Genomic DNA, 23,648 nt, shown 5'->3' with positions numbered 1-23,648 from the left:
TATCTACTTATTATATGCTCAAAAATATCCTTACTGCTATCCCACTTACCAATTTGCAGCTCTGGATAGATTTCATATAGACACCAGTCCACACTGCAGTCACAATGGGTTTTCTCAAAGAGATTGTCTAAAACATCCCGAGTCACCTGACGCTCATCCACCATTAGTGACTTTGTGCTGTTATCGTACATGTGCACCTTGACAACAAGCTGAGGACACAGTCACAGAAGGTTCAGTTAATTTCAGAAGCAAGTAATGGCCTAACCTGAATCTGCTAACACAGATAAGAAAGATTAAAGCAGAAGGTTATTACTGAACCAAAGGCACCCTGTCCTACAGCGAGATGAGGGAATAAAACAGATTGGAAGTTCTGACATTACGTTGCCATCAAAATAAAGATCTAAAAATTTTTCTCTAAAAATGGAAATTGAACTTCACCACCCTGTGCATTACTACATGAAAGGTGAAATAGCTATGGAGAAAATGGAGTTGTTCATCACTTTTCTAAAACTACTATATATCTAATTAAAGAAAATGCTTGATAGGGAACCCACGTACAAAAGAACAGTCTTCTTAATGAAAGTTACTAATATGGAAAGGTTCAGTTTTACATGAGAAAAACAATGGAGGAATCTTTCTAGATCTACACAGACACCCTTGATTAAATTCTCCCAGTACGCTTTTTCAGAGGTAGCACAATTCACATGGGTGTTCTGTGGAAATGAACTTAAACCTGGACACCTTCAAATTTACTGGAAGTTTCAGTTCTTTTTAGAAAGCCTTCTGGCTCTGATCTCCAACGATTCACACCTCGTACTTGAGCAAGACCAAAAGGTCATGACTGTTTTCACTTTACATCCATTTTTCAAAGCTATTGAACACCTGCAGCTTAGGTTGAGTCCAGCTGAAACATTAGCGGAGGATAAGCAGGCATACCTACATGATACTCAGCAGAGCTGTCCAGACATAGGCTGGAAGCTCTTTAACTAATTATTCTGAAACAAATTTTTGTACATTACTGAACTGCCATGAAATGATTTAGCAAGAAGACCCTCAATAATTTAACTGGTATTAGCTAAATCCATATCCACTCTAGAAGCAAAGCTTAATACTTCTGCAATCAGCGCAGCCTGAGTAAGCAATGCTTTTATGTACCTTCCACTGTCTCTAAAGCAACCTTTCAGGACAGTGGGCTCTTCCCCAACACTGGTGGATGTTGAGGGGAAGGCTGGTCCTCTTGGAAATAAGTCCCCCAGAGGTAATATTCTAACAGACCCCTTCACAGGCAAGACACTTTCACAGAATATTTGTTGATGTCTCAAGTTAAAGACAAAATATAAAAAGCCTAATGGCTTTTAGTAAGGTCTTCTTTACTGAGAATAATGATAACAGATAGTCAGTCGGTAGCTTTCATTTCATCATTTTAAGGCTCACCTTTTTAATCTTAGCTTCCTTCAGCTTCTCCAATGCGAGTTTAATTTTGTCAGCTTTAGCCCGTGCCTCCTGTTCTTCCTGAAAAGACATAAGGTAATTCCTATACTTCTTAAGTAAGGCCAGCAATTCACATACACGTGAAGAGTTGTATCCTGTTATTTATATCCAAAAGATAAGGATTACCATGGGAAACTTCATAGTTATGGGGAAACCCCAATTGTCTTCAGTTAAAATCCTCCTGTCAAAGCTGTAATTTACAAGCCCAGTGCTTTCTTTTGTTTTCTAGTCATAGAGCCCTTACATGATCTGTTCCTCAAACGATACAGGAATGCTTGAAAATGGGACTGTTTTATGCATCCTGACTGACATCCCTCTTGCTGCACTAGAAGTTCTTTATTTTATCACTGCTTCCCCTAACATCCCATAAGACACGAAAAACATAAGAGAAGATGTGCAGCCTGAAAGCGAGAGGTTCAAGATTCTTTACTGTTGTCAAATCCTCCACTATGAATGTGCACATAGTCTCTTGCACTGTGGTCTTCCTCTTACCATCTCAAAAAACACAACTCTGCAAGAAGCAGGAGAATCATCTTAACTAAAGCAGTCCAAGCACCATGCAGGTAGACTTTCTGCTGAGTTTAGGCAGGTATAATTCAAGCTTCACCTGCATGCAACCTGTGATAAACAGAGCTCATACACTGTATGAATCTGTGCAACAAACAGACTTCTCACCTACGAAGGTGAAGAAGTTTCACAACCTTCATCTTTCTCAATGTAGAGAAAGGAAATTATAGAAAATAAATAAACTACCAGATAAAAAAATCGAGCACTTTCGAAGAAATTCTTTGACAGGTCAGAAGTTTTGTTCTCCCCCTACAATGCTGTCACAGTGTTTTCTGGATCTTCAAATAGAAACACATAAAAGTCATCCAGATAATATAACAGAAAATGTAGATGCCTGATTTAGCTTACAGACAGTTTTAAAAATAAATGTCAAAGTCGATGGAAACTTATGAGACAGCTCTAGACTTCTTTGAAAGAAATGCTATACCTTTGAATTGTGTAACAGTAAAAGGTTACAGAATAGAGTCTTAGTATCACAGATGTGATGGGAATAATTAACACTACGCTCATTTGACTACACAAAACCATAACAAAAATGTCAGCCTGATGGAGGTTGAGCAGAAATATAACGTCAAAGCAAATACTCATTAACAACGATAATAAATACTATTTTGAAATTGTTTTTTTTTTCATACTTATATATGGTTATAACTCCTTCATTCACATTATAACTTGTGTAATAGCCCTGTAGGTAATTTTCTGTATGGACAGCAAGACATACAGAGGGAACAGAATCAGTATTTCAACACAAACTGTACCAGAAAATGAGGCAAGGACCGTGACAGAAAGCAGATTCATTGCCTTAATGAGGAAATCCACTATTACACACAGATTCCTTAGAAATCCCTCTGTTTCCTGTTCTCATCCCTCTCTGCCCACCTCCTGTATCTGGAAAGAGACCAGGAACTGCTACTAGAGGTACTCAGCATACAGTCTCAGAGTAATATTTTAACTGAGGGAGAGTGAGGTGAATTTCAGCTGCATTTGTCCATTTAGAACTCCAGTTGTGTTTAGCAAGTACAACCTCTTTTCAGTCAAGCATTCTTGTTTGACCCTCAGGTTATACAGGATAACAGAGAACTAGCCTCAGCAGAGCAGAGACCTGAATCTGTTAAAGCTGAGCTCAGTACAAGACAGAAGGAATGGAACTGCACAGCACTGTCGATTTCAGTGGGCTTTAGATCACATCATAAAAGTGTTGGTTGGAAGAGAACTCTGGAGGTCTGCAGTTTGGCTCCTTGCCCACAGCAGGACTGTTACCAACATTATATCAGGTCAGCTATGGCTTTGCCCAGCAAAGTTTGGAAAAAATCTGAAGATAGAAAACCAGCGACTTCTTTGGGTAACCTGTTTCAGTGCTACACCAGCACTCAGAATGAAACAAGTTCTAATATCATATCTGAAGCTGTAATGCAACAAAACATAGCTGTTACCCCTTGTTATACAGCCTACCACTACCATGAGGGAATTCGGTCCCACCAGCTTTGTAGCTCCCTTTAGGTATTTCAGGTTGTCACTGGACCATTCTTTATCCCCCTCCATAGGACTCAACAAGCACAGCTCTATCAGTCTGTCTTCACTGCTACATCATGAAAGTCCCAGAAGCATTCAGAATAGGGTGCAATATTCCTGGTGTGGCTTCACACCAGCGCCAAGAGAAACAAATAATGACTCCTTCAATCTGCTGGCCATGCTCCTGCTACCTCAGCTCACTTTCCATACCCAATGTGGCAGCTGAAGGGCATCAACTCCTTTTCAGTGGGAGTATCTGCAGATGATTTCACGATGTTTTCATTCAGGTCACAAATGAAAATGTTAAACAGGATGAGCCCCACTGTTGACCCCACTTGTAACCAGATGTTTATTTATTACCCCGTGAGTCTGTCAGTTCAGCCAGCTCACCTAAGCAAGCACCCTTTCAGACCATACTTGCTCAGCTTCCAAACCAGACTATTTAGAAATCCGGTACTTCCTTAAAGGTCACCACTGTAAACCAAGATGGGGATGTGTTTGTAAGACAACAGATAGAGATTGTCTTGACAGCATCTCTTCTATATCAATAATACTAGTTAAATAAAAGATTTCAGCTTCTGAATAAGTCTAGTTGTTATTCTTACAAAAGTTGATTCTCCTTTAAGATAAGAACTTAACTATTACGTTTGAGACATAGAGAAATGGTGAAGATTCTCCCATGTTTACAATTTTCATTCTTCACATCAAGCACTAAGAAGTCCTATACATAAAATGAAACTTCAGTCAGTGAAATATTTATTGTATAATTGGAAAGGTCCTCTTCCTAACAAATTTTCTGTTTCTTCTGCTAATTTTTCTCCTGTATGATGCTAAAAGTAGAGGTACCAGTTATAAAGAGGTAATTCACACTCAGTTTGTGTAGGCTTTTAAGATGTAATGAATCACCCATGGTTTTAGGTAAAACTGACTGGTACAGTTCTGCATCAGCTCACAGAGCACCTTTCACTTTCCCTAAAACCTTTCCATTCCCTAAATGTAAACAACTCCTCTCCACCTTAGTTTATCTGCACATGAATACTCAAAGAGACACTTTAAGATTTTTCAGGATTTCAGATTTTTGGACTGCATCACTCTTCTAATACACACAGCCTCCCGACAGGACTGAAAGGGTAGATTCTTATCTCCCTCTCCACAATCTCATGTCAAAGAACTGAACTTCAGATATTTCTACTGCATACACCATGTTTGACTTCAGTTGTTAAAGCATATCTGTAAGCAAAACAAATAAGGAGGTTATGACAACTGAAATTTTAGAGTATTTGTAAGTCAACTATTAATAAGTAGCACACACTGATAATTTTGGCAACTGCTAAGGAAAACATCCACAAAATCTTCTCATCAGTAGCAGTAGCACTGAGTAAACAAAGTGACAGCTTCACAAAATGATGGAATATTTGGCCATGCTTTGTGCTTATGTCAAAGGGAAGCTCTCCGTTACTAACTGATGAATGGTTATTACAAAAAAACCCTACATCATTAAAAAGCTTTCATTATAGTGAAGCATTTCTAGCAATTAATGCCTGACTTGGGCTATCATAATGGCAATTAGAAAGGCAAAAAGAATGGGCAACAGGTCTGGGAACTGGCAGAAACTGCCACACTCAATAAAAGAACTCTACAATTCACAGCTGTTTTGTTAGTGTAGAGTCTGCTGAAGATATTTCTATGTGAATTACTACTGGATACCCACAGCTGTTTCAATGCCAAACACCACTTGTAAAATTACAAGTTACTGAACAGACTTACCTGAGTGAGTGGCTCGGAAGGAGGTGGTGGTGGTGGTGGTGGAAGGTCTAAATCAGGGGCTGGAGGTGGAGGAGGCAAGTCATTCTTAAACTGTCCCGTAATGTTAACACAAGGACCCAATTTGCTATAGAAGTCATTATCCGAGCATGTTGAAGGCTGAGTGACCACACTTTGCTGATTGCCAGAAGAAGTCTTCTGGGCTTGTAAAGTTTTCTGTTCAACTTCATTTATGTCTGCTACAAGGTCAGCCATTAAAGCATCAAGGTCTTTGTCCTCTAGGGCATTTAGAGATTCTGTAAAGAAAACAAAAATACACATCAAGAGTGAATGCAACAAAAAAAGATGTTGCCAGTTCAGTGAAGATTAAATTACAGGATACACGGTTACTGTAAGATATAAAGGTTATGGGAAACAATTTTAAATTGGTTCAAGAAAACAAACATGCTTTAGGAATGGCCATTAATCTAGTCATACCAAAGTTCAGAGTACCAGGAACTCTATGAATACAAATTAAACAGTTTCATTTTCATTGTATGGTCTCAGATCTGTATGTTTTATGAAATCTGGCCTTGATTCAACAAAGTTTATGGACAAGTGCTTAGTGATATGGATGCAAGAAATTCAATTAGCTCCCATCGTGCTATTTTCTTATCTAATGTTTAGCACATGCAAGAATGCTCAAGAAGTTTTGGTATGACATACAGCAAACTTATAAACTGAGACCCTGATAAAGAATATTTTCATATATTAGAACTATTCTACATATTTAAATTGACCATGAACCAAAACCACAAGAAACTGTATGGTTTTGTTCGCAGCACATCTGCAGCTGCATGATCAACCTCTGTGACATACCTCATGTAATATGTAGGGTTTTGAGGATCCTTTTAGGAAAAGAACAACAGGACAGCCTCTTTTTTTGAAATCATCTTATCAAACAGATATAAATATTGTAACTTTTGTTACAGTATTTCTGCCACTCTGTCAGAGTAACATTTCATTCTGGAACTCTATAGGCAGTTTCTTCTTGGATTGTTTGAAATAGACATGTTATAAGATATACTGTAGAATAACATTCTGTAGGATAATTTAGTTTTCTAGAAGAGAAGGGTTCTATAAGAATCACTGCATTCAGTGGTTTAAATCACTTTAAAGAGTCTAGTTCAAGAAAAGAATCACAAATTTGAAATGCTTTAAGTGGAATTTTGGAAAGAGATGGAGAGCCCTGAACTACACATTAAAAATGATAATATTTTAGACAACAAAGAATAGATCATTCATCAGACAAAGTGAATGTGTCATTGGATCATCTCAGTTTCTTGTTCCTGCTTTACCTGTCATGCTAACAGTGTACTTTCATAAGCTTTTATTTTCAGTGGGAAAGCTAGCTTACAATCCCCTATACTTATACATCTCTAACCACTTCCCTGGTAGAGACATTATGGCATTATGTAGCTTAATGGCAAATTCATTCTGGCACAATGCCACTAGCTAAAATCAGCTCAAGAAAACGCAAACATGCAAACAATCAGATCCCCAGCAAAAAGAAAAAAAAAGAAAAAAAAAAAAAACAAAATCCCACAAGAAAGATCACATTCTATTTTAAACTCAGATCAACTCCCTGATTCAGTTTGTCAGGGAAGCAAGCAGCTTTACATGCAGAGGTGACAGTACAAGCCAGAATGAGAAGTAATGCAAAATGGAAGAAACAGAAGCCAGTATTTCCACTGGAGATAAATGCTTCTGCAGCTCTGACTTCATGCTGAGGTAACACAGTTTTCTGTTAAGTTAAATCTTTACACAAAAAAGCTGCCTGTTTGGAAATACTTCATGGGACTTCTCTTGTTGCTTTCCTTCTACACTCAGACATTTTAAAAAGTCTGAATCTTATATAAGACTGAGGAATGTCCCTTTAAAAACATTTGGTCTCTTTGAAGTTTCCTAAACTGAGACACAAAAATATACCACCCCCTAAAGCAAAACAGTTCTTTTTTATATACTTCATTTTAGATCAGAGGTGTTGAAGCTTTTTGTCATATCTGTTGCTGTGAGGTATTTTAAATTAGTATAAAAAACATGAATGATTCCATTCAACTACTTACCATTTAAATCCTTAAAACCTACTGTAAAGCTGAATTCCTTGTTGGTCTCTTTGGGGGATGGAGTTTGTACAGTTTCCACTCCTAAACTCTGTTAAGGTGAAATAAAAAGGAAGGTGTTTTAATGACATAACTACTATTACAGACATTAACATCTGTCAATTAGTTACTGGGAAGTACTTTAGTCAATTCTTTTTCAAGAAACAATGCAGCACACTAGTTTCTGAGATTACTCCTAGACTGATAAACTAAAGACAGTCAGGGCAAAGCACTGTCTCATACCAGGTTGTCTTGTTTTTATGATTTTTGTTATATTATTGATATTCCACATCATAACATCATGTTATGTGGAGTTAACGCTCCAGCTCCAGGGATCATTGATAGTTCTGGGTATACCTGTCTCAGAAGAGAAGAACTACATTCTCCAGATGTCTGTGCAATGCTTTGAATTGCTACGTGTTTCCACTCAGAGGGAAAGATAAAAACTGTCTGCAGTCACAGGACCACCTCTCTTCCCTTCGGGATCGACTCAGCAGTGGGTGTTTGTTGCAGCCGTCCGCCTTCAGCGTTAGCGTAAGGCCTTCTGTTTATCGGACACTCTCTCTTGCTCATTTTATTTGATTCATTAGCCTCAATTCCAATTATATTGTATTATATTGTGTTATTTTGCTTTCTGATATCTTATTTACTAAATTAGCTTTCCTCCTCAGATCGTTGCTGCTGTTTTGTTCTTAGGCCCATCTCCCTTCTCCCTTTTTCCCTTTCCCCCTTCCTCTCCCCCAGGGCGTGGGGCCGTGGGTCCCCTGCCTCAATCATCACAGTACCGGGTCAAACCAGCCCACAAACCGCTGACACAGGTGTTAATGGTTTGTATACTTCCCAATACAATGTAGATCCATGCAAACCACCACTCTTGTCAGGCAACAGTTGGGCATGGTTTGGGAAATGGCACAGGCTGGGGCTGTTCCATAGAACTGTTTGGGTTGGAAGGGACCTTAAAGATCACCTAGTTCTGGCCCCAGGCAGGGACACCTCCTACTAAACCAGGTCTCCCAAGGGCCCATCCAACCTGGCCTCAAACACATACAGGGATCAGGCATCCAAAGCTTCTCTGGGTAGCCTGTACCAGCACCTCAATATTTTCACAGTAAAGAATTTCCTCCTAAAATCTCATCTACATCTATCTTCTTCCATGGCTATTAAAGCCATTACTCCTTGTCCTGTCACTACATTCCCTGACAAAGAGTCCCACTCCAGCTTTCTTGTAGACCAATTTAGGTACTAGAAGGCCACTTTATGGTCTCCCTGGAGCCTTCTCTAAACTAAACAACCCCAACTCTCTCAGCCTCCACTAACGACACTGAAAAGCCAGACTTGTTTTGAGAGGTTTTTTGATTTTTTGGGGAAAAGAAGTGAAGGTGTTTGAAAGTACACTTCTAATCCTCTTTAAAGATGACAGCTCTAATAAGCAAACACTGCAGACAAGACTGGAAGGAATTTCAAGTTGTCTCACAACAGGTCAGTTATACCTTGGACCCACCAGACAAATGTATAGCTAACTTCATTTTTAAAGTTTCCAATCAGGTAAATTCCAGCATCTCCTCTTGCACTCTTTTCTCCTGCTTCACTGTTGAGACGGAAACCCCTGCCATCAAACCTTTCTTCTGAGGTTAAGCTCAACTTCTTTGCTGTTACTGAAGGCTGTTCCCTGTTGTGTTACTCTCCTTGGACACGGGGAACCAAATTTTCTGCTATGAAGCTGTCTTTTATGTATTTTAAGATTAACAGTCTCCTCTTCTTTAGACTAAACAACTCCTGCACAATCTTTTCATATAGGTCATGTTTCTTTTTCTCATAATTGCCATTACTTTCCTCTGGATTTTCTCAAGTAGACCTTCCTACTCCTCAAAATGCACAGCTAACACTGGACAGAATTTCCCAGCTGAGATCTTAGCAGTGGGAGGATTACTTCATTTATCCAACAAGCTATATACCTTGCTTATACATTCATGTGAGATGTTTGTCTTTCAGATGCAACAGTATGACATTTTGTTCATTTTCAATTTGTACCTGAGGCATTTACATTTCTGGATTGCCTGAGACTGAGAGGTATTTTTCAGGAAAATTAATATGAATGTTTTTCTCGGCAACTCTTTTCACCTATTACACACCCAAGACATGCTGGTTTCTTCCCAATTTTTACAGAGCTGGAAACCAGTGCACTCACAACTTTAAACACTGCTGCTGTGTTAATACTAACGCTCATAAAAATCAACTTGGTATAAGTATATAAAGGGAGAAATGAAGCACAGGAGAGTTTAGGGAAGGGTTGATGTTGGCACATTAGAGAGGACGAGAGTTGGTCTTGGTTTTAGAAACACATCCCATCCCACCTGGTACTGTAACACTGAGTGGAGAAGCTCACACTCTTATTGTCCTTCCTGCACACATGATGTCAGGCCTAATCTGAGGAAGCAAAATTTATCACAAGCAGCCTTTTGTCTATTTTCAAAGCATATTAATAAAATGAAATTGCCCTAAAAGAAATGTTCTTTATATACATACACACATACATGTAGTAAGTATGTATGGACATAAAAAGCTCTTAGGAAGGTGAAAAGCTAAGAAAGCAATATGGAATCCTGGCTTTCACACAAAGTCAATTATTTAAGCACAATCCCCATTATGTGGCTCACAATTGTTGGTATTTAATTTGGCAAGCACTGGGATTCACCAATAGGAAAGATCTCTCAAAACGGGCTGTAAGCAATCAAACTCACACAATCCAAGACAATAGCTTAAGTGTTTTCAAACAAGCATATATTAAAGTAAAACAATTTTACAGAGTTTATTTTTCAGAAATAAAAATTCTCCTTTATCAAGCTTTGCAGGAAGTATTCAATAACTGTAGGTTTAAAAATAGGCTCCTGCTGTTTTATAGTTTCCTCTCAAGTCTGTATTCTGCACTGGAAATAATGTCTCCATAAATCTTTGAATGCTACGCTATCTGTAACTTAATATTTTGGCATATCTAAAGATGACTTGTACTGCTATATTATATATATATACACATATATACATACATATATATATATATATATACTCATATATATACACATATATATATATATACATATATATATATATATATACACCTTCAAGAAATGTTGCTTTTATTTCCAAAGTTTACAATGATATGCAGGCTACATCTCACCCATGTATGCAAAGTATTTATATCTGAAAAATCTGTCTCAAACTCAGAATCTTTAAATTTCTTGGGACTGAGACCAAGAAGGATATAAACTGCCAATTTATTTGTTAATTTTTGAGAAAGTATCTTCCACAAGCAGTTATCCCTCTATAACTATCTATCCTCCACTGACATTATCTTGCTCTACAGGCCACAGTGTCAGGCAGAGAAATTTAGTCAAAGGTTTCTCAGAAGAATTTTGATGTTAAAAAAAAAAGGTTTACCTGAGTCAGCATGTCCATCTCCCCAAGTAAATTGCTGAACATTTCATCTATATCATCACATGTTTGCTCCATCTGAAAGAAAAAAATCCACAGGCAATCAATCATCACAAATTTATTGCAAAGCCAGCAATGGTCAAAACCAGAAGACATGCAGAGTCCAACTGGAGATGCCAAGTATCCCTGGAGTTCACTGGGTTTTACCTTGTTCAGGACCTGGTTACAACTAGGTACATAACCAACTTTTTGTCTCAATATTTTTCACTGTTTTCTTTCAAATATTAGAGGACTCAGAGAATTCCAGTCTTAAAGCAACTAAGGGAGAGCACTGAGACAAGGAAAACATGTACAAAGCTGCATGGTAAAAAATGGTGAGTTCTGTCACATGGGTCGGGGTGTGAGTACAGCACCAAATGACACTAATAGGGATACAATGCTTCAGCTGTAATTCCCTTCCTCTTTCTCCTAAATCGGTTCCTTTGCAAGGAATGAAGTAATGTAAAAGACTGTTGGACATGAAATACTGCTGAAAATGAGCTATAAACATAACTATCTTAAGAGACTCAAGCCAACAAGGGATTGTGAACTCCTACTGATTGTGTAATAACTTAAGACAATGCTCAAACTTTAAAACTAAGTAGTACTATTGATTTACTAAGTTTGCGTACAATTGACAGGATGAAGACCAACCTGATGTAAGAAAACAGTCGGCAGAGGATAGTGACAACTCAAATGACTATAAGAAGTCAGAAAAGAAGATCAGCAAATAGCAACTATCCTGTTCTTCAATCTTCACATTTTTCCTTTAATGAAGCATCTCAAGTCACATAAGAATTCAATGTTAAATGCTACTGAGTTCTGTTGCTTGATAATTATTTGGCAGCATGTTTCTAATGATAGTTAATACTAGAGCAATTTGAGCTGCTCTGCCTCCTTTGGACTTGATCCTTCAGCCATCAACCTAAGCAAAGTCAGCCCAGTTTCTACATGTGCTCTCACCACGTGTTATCATTGACACCAGGACACTCTGGAGAACTAGGCACATACAGTGCACATCAGCCTAGCTGAAGGTGTACCCTCCATGCTCTAGGTGTTTTTTGTGGCTGGTGTAACTGAACAAGGTGCAGACAACTGGGAAGGAGGCTTTGAATTTGCACAGTTCTCTCAGGTCCTGGAAATCCAAGACTGAAAGGTTTGGGAACTGGATGCTGCTAACAGCATGTCACACATGAATGAGCAAATGGAAAGCTGAAGTCACCTCATCTGCTTCATTTCCAGCTGACAAACCCACGCTGGATGGCTCACTCTGTATGAATCGTACAGAGCTTTTTCTATAAAGTCAGTCTCTGTACATCCAGCAGTATACTGGTTGGCTACGTAGTTACTAATTCTTAATTCATTTATTTGAATCAATAACTGTGTAGCAGCTTATCTGGTACACGGAGAATCGATTTTCATAAAACAAAAAAAAAAAGGCAATTATTTGATCAGATTAAAGTTGGATTCATTTAAGACAAAAACTGGAGCTGCAACTCATATTGATAAGCATCTCATCAATAGTTAAGTCATAAATATTTCACACCTTCCTGTTTTCTCTGACTTAGGAGGATCTTATCAACTATAGCAATTTGTATGTTTTTGTGCATTGAGTTGTTTCAGTTTTACTTTCAGGAACAAGACTTCAAACTAGTTCCATAAACCAACCGAAACTGTTTTGATTAAAAAATAACAAAAACAAAAACAAAACCTGAATACTGAATTGCAGAATAGTTTAACCAAATTATGTTTGTTTGTTCTTACAGGGATTAATATATTCAGATCTTCTTTGCAATAATATGATTTTCTGAATATTCAGACACTTGTGATTCATGAGGGAAATGAAGTGACTGTATGGAAAAGCCAAGGAATTCACTACAAATTTCATATGTCCACTGTAAACTGAATTTGAGTTAGTCACTAATGATTTTTCCTCATCAAATCAAATAAATTACCTTTAACATTAAACCTGAAGCATGTGGGCCAGAACATATGCGTTAAGAAGGAAGTGTGTCAGTGTCCCTTTCAAGTGTCACTTCCCACGAGCAGCCATTTATCCCACCAAACCACTCCTCCTACTCTTTTCTGTCTTTTTCTCTTCTTTTAGGGAGAGGAGTTAAACACCCCAATCACCAAACTCTGTGAAGGAAATATTTTTATGTGAAAACATGTTGGATGACCTCTTAGACTCCTATAAGAACTTCCAACATTCACTGCAGATTTTGCCATGAGTTAGAAAAACAAGACAGTAAAACAAATCCCCAGAATGGGGAACTCAAGTGTCTGGTCCACTCTTCTCTTTCTTGCTCTATCATATTTATGACTCCTCTCCATCTTCATTGCTTTTCTCTCAGTGCCACAGAAGGAATAAATAGAGAAAACAACAGGCAGACATGCTGATTATCCCATTCAAGGCATGCAGGACTAGTAAATTTTTTTTTATTCTTTTGTAACTTATTTATAAATAGTCTTGAAGTTATTCAAACCAAAAACTCAAAGTGAAACCTGCAGCTGTATTAAGCTATTAACAAAAAAGGGAAAAAACAACAACTACCTAAGCTCCCAGAAGAATACTGAATTACAGATTCAATCTTCTTCCATATCCACTAAAATACTGGTTCAATCTTCTTCCATATCCACTAAAATACTGGTAGTTACCTTGTATCTACTACTACTAACTCTCAAAATCAAGGCAAACTGAAATAAATTTAAAAGTCAGTACTTTCAGTGTTTCCCATTTTATGCAAAAGAATTCAAGCAGAGAAAAGAGAATTAAAATAAAAAGAGGAAATTGTGGTTGGAAATAACAAAAAGATAAAGGAGGCTATAGCTATGAGCAGCTGGATGGTTCTGTAAGAGGTGAAGAGAGATACTGCCATTAAGAACTTTGGTCAACAGCCCACCTTTGTCTTCCTGCTGAGCACCAACACCTGTTTTCCTTCTGCACCCTTCTTTTGCTCTCTCTGGCAAAATTTCAGGTTGTTCTGAATCCCCCATATTCTGTTAATATGGAGGATTTCTGAGGGAGACAAGAATTTGGGCTTCATAGCTAGGAAAGGGAGCCTGCTTTGGCAGGGGGCTTGTGCTAGATGATCTCTAGAGGTCCCTTCCAACCCCTGCAATTCTGTGATTCTGGATGAAGGGGCATTTAGGAAGGCACTCACCTGAATAGAACCTATTTATAAAGTGACTGACTTCCAAGCTGAGCTTTCCATATCCCTTTTTGAATTACCACCAATATTACAGGAAAAGGAATTCCCTTGTTTTATTACCCCCCAAATTTCACATTCTCAGATCTCCACTGAGCTCTCATTTCCTGATGAAAACAGACTTTTTTCTTTTTTTTTCTTTTTAAATACTCCCACATTTCTCACATTGTTTACCTATGGTGCATATTCTCTTCAGCTTTCCATTTTAATCACCAAGTCACACTGTGTGCTTTATGCACATTAAAGTCTCACAAGGTTCATATAAAACAGAAATATCAACTCATTGAATTTTGACCCATCAATACATTTATTCACACTGCCACTTAGCACAAGCCCCCCAGACCTTCTAGTCCTATTTTTTTAAACTTCTCAATATGAGATTTAGCAGCCTCTTTGCTCTCAGAAGTCATTTAAATCTGAAAAGACCTGTGCCTAACAGAACTCTTTGCAAACCTAGCATCTTTGTGGTTCAGTTTACCCCATGAAAAATCTGATTTCAGCATATTTGCTTCTCCTTAAACATTTGAGTCTGAGGGACACATTTTCTGTCATAGGCTTTGTTGGCTTTTAAAAAGAAGCAGTTGTATCCATTCGAGTGCCCCTCTGAGGGGGCCTCCAACTTTTCTGCAAGAAGCAGCCTGCAGCCCCACACCACAACACAGAACTCCTGTGTGCTGCATTTCTGAACTTGGCAACAGCCACACAAAGCTTTCAGCTTCTACACATTTACTCCCTACATACTCTTATTTCAAAAAGGAGAAGAAAATTTCTAGATTTCTTGACCTATGGGCTAGGAAGTTGGAATTTAATTATCTAACTTCTAAGAGCAGAGAAATTCAATGGATGCAGGGAAAGCTACCCAACTTGCTGGCCTCCTCTGGAACTACTCTAATAGGTCCATCTTCTCTCTTGTGCTGAGAGCCACAAAACTGAATACAGTACGGAAGATGGGGTTTCACAAGAGAACAGCAGGCAGATAAATCACTTCCCTTAACCTGCTGGCCATGCTCTTTTGATGCAGCCTAGGATACAATTGGCTTTCTGGGCTGTAAGCACACATCTCATATCCAGTTTTTCACCCAACAGTATCCTCAGGTCCTTTATTGCAGGACTGCTCTCTATCCAGTCATCCTCCAGCTTGCATGGTTTGGCATTGCCCCTGCCCATGTTCAGGACCTTGAACTTGACCTTGTTGAACTGCATGAGATTCACATAGGCCCACTTCTCAGGTCTATCCAGGGTCCCTCTGGAGGGCATCTTTCCTTCTGCCTACCAACTCCATCACTCAGCGTGGTGTCATTCACAGCCTTGATGAGCGTGCTTCATGTCACTGCCCATGTTATTAATTAAGATAATAAACAGTACCGGTACCAATATACTGCTCATCACTGATCTCCACTTTGACAATATGCCACTGTCTGCAACTCTTGGGATGTGTCTATCCAGCCAATTCCCTATCCATCAAACAGTCCAACCATCAAATCTGCATATCTCTGGCTCAGAGATGGATTTTGGGTGGGATTGTACCAAAAGGTTTATACAAGACAAGGCATATGAGACCTTCCTCTTTCCTTGTCCACCAACACAGTCATTGGAATTTATAATCAGTGTGTACACTTACATAAGACAACTGCACAATGTCCATGAATAACAAATACAAAATGGAATGGTTGGATAGAATAATTATTCCTTGGCAGTAGCAGTAGAACAATAGTACAAAATTCACCTTAAAAAAGAAACTATTAAAAAAAATAACATGAAAGCTAACAGATTATACTGTATAGCTCAAAAAACGGGCATACTACTAGGCAAAGTTAGAACTGCTACTATTTGATGCCTCAGCATGAACTACTGAAAGCCAGCCCCTTTCAACAGGAAGAGTGGTCTAAGTCACGTGGTAGCAAGGTTCTGCACTTGTAACCTGAAAATAAGTTTGAAGCCCTTGTGTAATACTGAACAGGAAACACCAACGGCATCAAAAACGAGACTGCCATCTCTGCAACTCTGTCTCAGTTGAGTTGATGCAGTTTAATCAACTGAAGGGCTACAGAAACAAAACAAAACAAAAAAAACCAACAAAAAAAGAAGAATAAAGAACAGAGTGTTAACAGTAGAACAAAAGCATGCAGCAGGGTTGTGAGAGGAACCATGTTAGGAACCACTTAGTCATCTGGCAGAAGTTACAGACCCATTAAGCACAGAGCATTGTTGTTATTGTTAAGCTGTGACACAATCAAACAGTAAGGATAAGAATATACAAACTGTATTTTTACAAGTCACATGAAAAGATTTAAACTACATCTTAACTGCTAGTCCCTGCACCATAGCATTCAAATATTAAGAGTTCTAAGCCCACCCAAATGCACATCAGCTGTTTGACTATGTAGATGACCTTCTCCTAGCAGAAAGCTTAATGCTTAAATATCCTTCAGAGTGGAATGAAATCTACAATGTTTTGTAACCCACAAGTAGCCCAATGATCAAATCACTCAGTTCAGAGGTTCACCCTTAGCTACGCAGAATATGCAAAGTGGACCATTCCATTTCAAAGAAAGAATAAAGAAGGGGAGTTGGGGATTAAGGACACAGAAGCCCTTTCATAAAGAGTAAATCTGGAAAGATGGAAACTGACTCTCATAGGGAAGAGATGGGAAAGCAGAGTGAATAAAAAAATGCATGGAGATCTAGAGGAATTTACTGAGGCATTATAGTGTACTGTTATGATGGGATATTAAATGAAACTGAAGTCTGCACAACTGTTCCAGGAAATATGCACAGTGCACCCATGAAATTCATCACCAAAACCAATGAGTTATTAAGCTGCTGAGTTGGTGTTCTCTACACACAGTTATAGCTGAAAGTGTTAGTATTCCAGAGAAATTCAGGGATGGATGATGAACCTCATACTTCATGGTCTGTAATGAAGGCTCCACCAATCTGGAGCCAGAGCAAAGGTCTCATGATAGACAAATCACAAAATGCCTCTTGGCAAAGGACTTCTTATACCTTCTTCAGAAACGTGACACTAACTATTGCTGGAGACAGTTTGAAGGATAAATTGACTGCGGGTCTGAAATAGACACTTTTATCTTCCAGAGTATACTTCAGAGTCCCCTATCAACACCAAAAAGGTACTGCTTTTATGCAGTGCCACTTCTGTTCTTTAAACAACACACTTTCAGCAGATAATGCACTTTAGTCTGGCCTGGGTCTAACTGCATTAACGAAATACTGCACAGCCACAGACTCTGTAGTGTCATTTTCCCTCTGTCATAATTATTTACTGGAGAATGGTCCAGAGTATTAAATGACAGAAGAGAATGTCTTCATGCAGAACTGACTGAAGAAACAACTCCTAGTTCTAAGCCAAATTTCTGGCACACAGCAATGAGATGTCCATTCCCCCAATTTATCTTCTTTTCAGAAAGGCAGCAAGCTGGGCAAATTGCTTCTATCTCCTTCCACATTCCTTCCCATAATCTGTTTGCTGTGCAGTTTTTTCCTTCCTTTTTTTTTTTTCCTCCAGTTACCCAACACAACTGTACAGAAGTAACATGATGAGGCAACATTGTTTTGCATTTTAAAAAATTGTCAGCAAGTAAAAAAAAGTTTAATTATTGGTATTTTCTGGACCCAGCATAACTGGAAGCTCAGTAACTAACTTGGCTAACTGTAATGAAGCAGTGAATGAACCTAACTCGGCCCTGTAATGAAGCAGACGGGCTATAAGCATTTCATTCCCAACTGCTACCATTAAACTATTCCCAGAACCCCCTCATTCCAAGGTCATTGTGTGACAGGGGGCTTATCTTGTGACTCCCTCCTAAACAAAGCTTTCAAATCCATAGGCTGACTGACTCTGCATTTGTAGACTGGCTAACCTGCATAAAATGGAAGCCTGCACATAAGAGAGAAAGAAATCTACAATGTGAGAAAACCTTCCCACCTCCCCCAGTATTCTGCAGAATGAAGGGATGCCAAGTATCAGAAAATGGAAACAATATAACAAACTTAGGAAAAGAATAAAAGCAGGGAAAGTTACCATACAAACTTTAAGGGCAGTATTTTTTCACCAAAACACCCAACAATCAAGAAACAGCAATAAGCAGTGGGTTACAGACCTAGATTTGTAGGCTAGGAGGAAGCCTGGAGTCACCCCAGATGGGGTGCTTTATTGGTATGGCTGCGGCTGCCTTGCCACAGACCAGCAAGCCCTGAACCACACAAAGGAAACAGGAAGAAAATGTAGCTAGAGAAGAATCTTGTGACATTTCCACCACAGTTCTTCCATTTCTGTAGGGCTTTCCATGAGAAGGAAATGCCAATGCCTCACTTTTTTTCCTGACCAAGTTCAGGAGAGGTGGAACAACCCATCTGCTCAGAGGTAACAACTCCATCACAGCAGCGGGGACGCAAAAGAGGTTAGCCAAGCAGCAAATGCAAAAGGCTTCACTGAATTGCATGGAAGAGCAGAGCCACCATGGGACAAAAGTGGAGTTACATTTATGCTGAACCCCTTCCTAGGACTGACACCTAAAGCCAACTGTCTCCTTTGTGTTCCTTTTCTCATACATTAGGTCTGCCAGTTCCACTGAGCCGTGAAGGTGTGGTCAGTACAGTACAAAACTAAGGTGTAAACACAACTATTTGAGAATGGTATCTGTGCTCTGGGTCACCTCACCAACTCACATACTCCAACTGATGTGTACAGCAGACCTCCCAAATGTAAGCTTTTGTCAAAAAGCACTGGGAACAGTAATGCAGATTTGATTGTTTTCAAATATTATATTATTTGCGATCAGAGACAAAAAAACACATTCAGAAGGACTTATTGGGCCTGCACATCCTTCTTGACTCTGTCCTTCAGTGAAATTTGCATAGCAAGCAAGAGAGTGGTGGCCTTCTACTGTTGGAAAAGTTACAAAAACCTTCGTCAGAGACTTTGGAGACTTGTTCCCTGTATTTTCCTCCTCTTCCTGGTAGGCGTGGGTAGGACAAAAAAATATGCACCAAAACTTCTATTACATCAGTTTAACAGTTTGAGTGCAGCCGAGAACTTTCGTCAGTCAGTGGTGGCAGCCACGAAGGGTCAGCCCTGATAGCAGATAAACAGGGAGATCTGTCGTTTAATTTTAGTGTTACATGTCATGGTTTTACATCCGCTGCTTTAGATTGCAAGCAAATACATAGAGTGAAAGTAAAAAATGCAGATATGCTGAGGAGACACACCCACTGCAAAACTGACACCCGTAATGCCTCTGGATGTGTTTCTAAATAAAGTTGCATGGGAAAGAAAAATTATTCACATATACTGAATCTTTCCTTTGTTCTACGAGTCACAATGCATCCACTCCTGCAAATACTCCTGTTTACCTTACTAACTGTAACCCTGATTTATTTAAATCTAAACTCATGGCATGCTGGATCAATGTTCAAAAATAAGCAATAGTGCTTTTTGCAATCTGACGCATCTTCTGGTAGCAAAAGTTATGACTGCAATTAAGCTTACCACCAATCTGAAAGGTCACTTCATTAGAAGAAAGGTTTAGAAACGAATGACAAAGTTAGACTTTTTCAACAATCACTACTAAACTAGTTTGTGAATTCTCACATTAAAGTTGTGAGTCAGATAAAAATTATTTGTGTTCCCTTTTCATTCACAACCCAGGAGCAACACTATAAATAAATATTGAGCTGTGGTGAGGAACGGGTGTTCAGGCAAATACTCAGAAGTCTCCCACTGAAACTAAGCAGGACATAGGCACTCTGGTTTCTTTCACAGTGCAACGACTACCTTCCACTCTAGCAGATGAGCTAATATCTAGGGTAGCCATGAATCAATATGCAGGATGATAAGGAAAGCTGGCTAAAACATTTGCTTTTTCAAGAGAAATGTTACTGTATTATAGGTCACTCCTAACCATGAATAGTCATACAGTGGAGTTTCTATAACATTTACATTCAACCTCATCATCCTAGACTTCTTTTTAGTCAGTGAAGAGAAAGAAAGGCAACTGTATGGAGCATGACAAGTAGCTGTCCAAAGCTGAGCAGCAGAACAAATGCGACAAGCATCTCTCTCTCTCTCAGTTGATGATTAAGGTAACTAAAAACCTCTGGTGACCAACTAACACTGTAATGTCTGAAGTTAAGTGAGGAGGATCCTTCTTATAAAGTCCAACAAGTATTTTGGGAGGTAGGAGGGGTGGTGCGCATGGATGCATGCCATTATCACTAGAAACCTTCAAAAAGAAACAAGCTAAAGACACTATACTGTTGCAGGCAACCAAAACGCCTGACTCCCACTTTTGCCCCAGATCAGCACCTGATGATGTGAAGTCGTCCCGACAGGTCAGGTAAGCCTAAAACAAAACAAGTCAAGATGCTACAAAATGAAAGAAGATTTACAGGAAAGAAAAATATCGATAGTTTGCAGAATAAGTTGGAAAGGACAGGGTCCTTGGTATCTATCTGAATGATAAGCAGTAAAATTTAACTCAGGTAAATCCCAGTAACAGAACCTCTGAAACAGAACTGCTCTTTCCAGGAACATCCATGTTCCCAGATCTCCTCCATGAAAGATAGATGTTTGTGATCTGAAGACAGGTTTTCTCCTGAATGAAGCAGTCCCTCCTCTCAGCTACAGGAGTACTCTCAACCAGTAGTTTTCTCAGACATTTTTAGGATGCAACCGCTGATCCCTGCACTGGTTACCCAAGCCTTGCCTCTCCACTCACTCCATTACAGCTCTGTGAGACACCAATTCCTTTTCTGCTGGCAGGAAAAGTAAGCAGCAGCAAAATCAAAATCTTAGTGAATTTGGGAAGTCTGTTACTACCTGAGAAATCTCATACCACGGTTAAACTAGGTGCCCCCCTGTGCTCATGCTGCTGCCTCCCTGCGCCAGTTACTGCCCTCCAAACATATTAGTTTCTAAAGATTTACTCATTAAGAAAGATCAAGCCTCTACACTGACTCATGCATGAGTTACAGTGTGTGATCTACTAGATACTACTTAATTATAGTAGAATTTAGACTTTTAACCTGTAAAAATCAAACTAAGCAGGAATAAATCTTTGGTAGTGAAATAAATTGGCACTTCAAAGAAGTCATACTCTGCTTGAAGATACTGCACACCAAATAATCATGAATTTCAGCATGAACAATTAAAACACAATTTACTCGATAATTACTTTGAACCTTCAGTCATATTTTATTCCCAATGCCAGAATATCTGTAGTACCCACAGGAGGTATTTGAAGAAGAAATAAGAAAGGGGAAATGACTGAAAATACCCTATCAGAATCAGTACAATTTTCCATGCTCCCTGATGGACCTGAATCCTCTAAGAATATAAAATAAGGATTACTCATCTCTCTGCAACACTCCGTTGATTAAATGTCCCAAAGATATTTGTAATCCATATTTCTAACCACATTATCTCCATTTTTATGCAAAGCTTGCACAAAGCATGAGGTACACTTAAATGCAATAGTTTCCTTACCAAGCCCACGGGGGAAAACAGAAAAAAAAAAAGAAGTTAAACATTCAGTTTTAAACAGAGTTTTAACCCAAATTCACACTCTTTACCAAGTTTCTCGAAAAGAAGTTTGTAAAGCTAGTGCAGGTGGGTGAGTGGGAGCCCGTAGAGATGAAGCAGGTCACCCAGCACAGCACTCTGCAACAAGGTGCGATGGAGCACTGTGCTGCACTGAGCCCTGCAAACACATCTACAGCACCAGTGTGCAGCAGCAGGTAACCAGCTAACAGTGACGCTCACAGGGTCAGATTCAAAACAGGGATTTTTTTTTAGGATTAGGGACAGATAGTAAAACATGGATTTCACATTTCATTTACAAAGGGGATCCAAAAAACAAAGTGAAAAGCGAGTGGCAAAATATCAAAAGCTAAGGTTAACAGGGGGGAACATTCTAGCAGGAGCCACACCAACCCCCGGATGAGAGCATGCGAGACAGGAATACTTCTCAGCAAGTCAAACTGCGTCCCAGTGTCAACGCATCTTGCACATTTTGCTGGCAGGAGGCATTCCAGCACCCAAATTTCATCCAAAGCTGACCTCGCGGAGACTCACAGTACATCAGTCACTCGTCCACATCATTCCCATGAGAGCAGCGGGCGGTGCGGGCCTCCTCCCTGCGAACGCCAGACCTTCTCCCGCCCGCTCCGTCGGGGCCGACACCTCCCTCACTCCCTACTCACCTTGGCGGGCGACCGGGCGGCTCCCGGCTCTGCCTCGGCTGCGCGGCTCTCCCTTCGCGGCGGGAACCCTCCCGGCCTGCGCCTGCGGGGAAGTGGGGCCGGCCCGCGGGCTGCCTCAGCGGGAGCCGCCCCAGCGCTCGCAGCAACGCCCTCCGCCTTCAGTCCCGAGGGCAGGCGGCCCGCTGCGGGCTGTGCGCGCTGCTCGCAGGCGTTGGTAGTGGTGGGGGCCCCCCGGCTTGAGGCGCCCCCTCAGCGAGGCCGGGCTGCTGGTTTTCCGACAGAAAAGTGTTTTCGGAGAGTCTGGCTGCACTTTATTTATTTATCTATTTATTTGTGTCTTTATTAATAATCCGCTTCAAGCCAGCACATCGCTCTTACAGCATCTCATTTCTCTGTTGTTTCGTGGCATCGTGAAGCGATGCTTTGAGGTGTGCTGAAATTTAAGTCACTGAGTAGAAATACCCCCAAATCACGCTAAACTCCATCCAAAGGAGCTCAGGAAAAAAGAAAAAAGAAGACGTGACAAATTCTAAAGCTAAAAAGGCAAGCATCAATCAGAAAGTTTGGTGAGTTGTTTTCAAGTTAAGAAGATGAAATTTGGCATGCTGCAGGAGTCGTGCCAAGGGCCTGATGATTTGTTTTTAAATTCTAATTCCACTGTTAATAGCCCTCCCAGACACGTGTTTTTAGCTGATTTCTTCGTTGGTGTCAAAGGAGCTGATGGTGAGGCACAGGGAACATAAGCAAAGATGTCTCCATCTCCAACACGGCTATTTCAAAGTAAATTTAGAAAAGTTGTCAGGTGGTTTACCTTAACCTTATGTTTAGAAGACAGCTGATGGTTGGATTGATGGGTTGATGGTTGGATGAGATGATTTGAGTGGTCTTTTCCAACCTTTATGATACTATTTTAAATCAACATTTCTGTTCCAAATCAGTTATGGGATCCTGTATTCTGTACTTCCACCACTGCTTGAGATAAAATAATTGAGGCAGAAGGATGGTAACATTTTAAATTACCATCATATCTTGCACAGCAAATATGTGGTAGTAAGGGGTAATTGCTATGAAAAAATCCATCTGAGACAGTTTAGCTGTATTAGTTGTACTTCAGAATACATTAAGGGAACAGTGAGTTGTTCTGCTCCTGTTACTTCAAAGTAAACAAACAACCAAAACAAAAAACATTGCTTCATTGAGAGGCTGTCTATAATTTAACAGGGGTTTGCTGAGGTCAGAACTACATCTTTGGCTAGGCACAAAAGCATCCATATCT

At 39.6% G+C, this 23,648-nt stretch overlaps 1 protein-coding gene across 2 annotated transcripts in view; it reads right to left on the bottom strand.

The window, feature by feature from the left end:
• Positions 1 to 22,377, bottom strand: part of APBB1IP (amyloid beta precursor protein binding family B member 1 interacting protein) — a 57,127-nt gene extending 34,750 nt beyond the window's left edge. The window contains exons 1-6 of one of the 2 annotated variants that reach the window (XM_065731366.1): positions 22,373 to 22,377; positions 10,911 to 10,982; positions 7,440 to 7,527; positions 5,338 to 5,630; positions 1,435 to 1,512; positions 50 to 209 (exon numbers count right to left, since the gene is read on the bottom strand). In XM_065731366.1, coding sequence (XP_065587438.1) covers positions 50 to 209; positions 1,435 to 1,512; positions 5,338 to 5,630; positions 7,440 to 7,527; positions 10,911 to 10,982 — 691 coding nt within the window. In that variant the 5' untranslated portion in view covers positions 22,373 to 22,377. Of the gene's footprint in view, positions 1 to 49; positions 210 to 1,434; positions 1,513 to 5,337; positions 5,631 to 7,439; positions 7,528 to 10,910; positions 11,378 to 22,372 lie in introns of those variants that run through there. The other variant, XM_065731365.1, reaches the window with a different exon arrangement.
• Between the last annotated feature and the right edge of the window lie 1,271 nt (positions 22,378 to 23,648).

This window comes from Cyrtonyx montezumae, unplaced genomic scaffold (genome assembly GCF_038088225.1).
Source record: "Cyrtonyx montezumae isolate F1298 unplaced genomic scaffold, pur_monq_1.0 scaffold_14, whole genome shotgun sequence".
In the NCBI taxonomy this organism is placed as follows: Eukaryota; Metazoa; Chordata; class Aves; order Galliformes; family Odontophoridae; genus Cyrtonyx; species Cyrtonyx montezumae.
The sequence above is the reverse complement of the archived record's forward strand: the minus strand, read 5'-3'. Positions and strand labels throughout refer to the sequence as shown.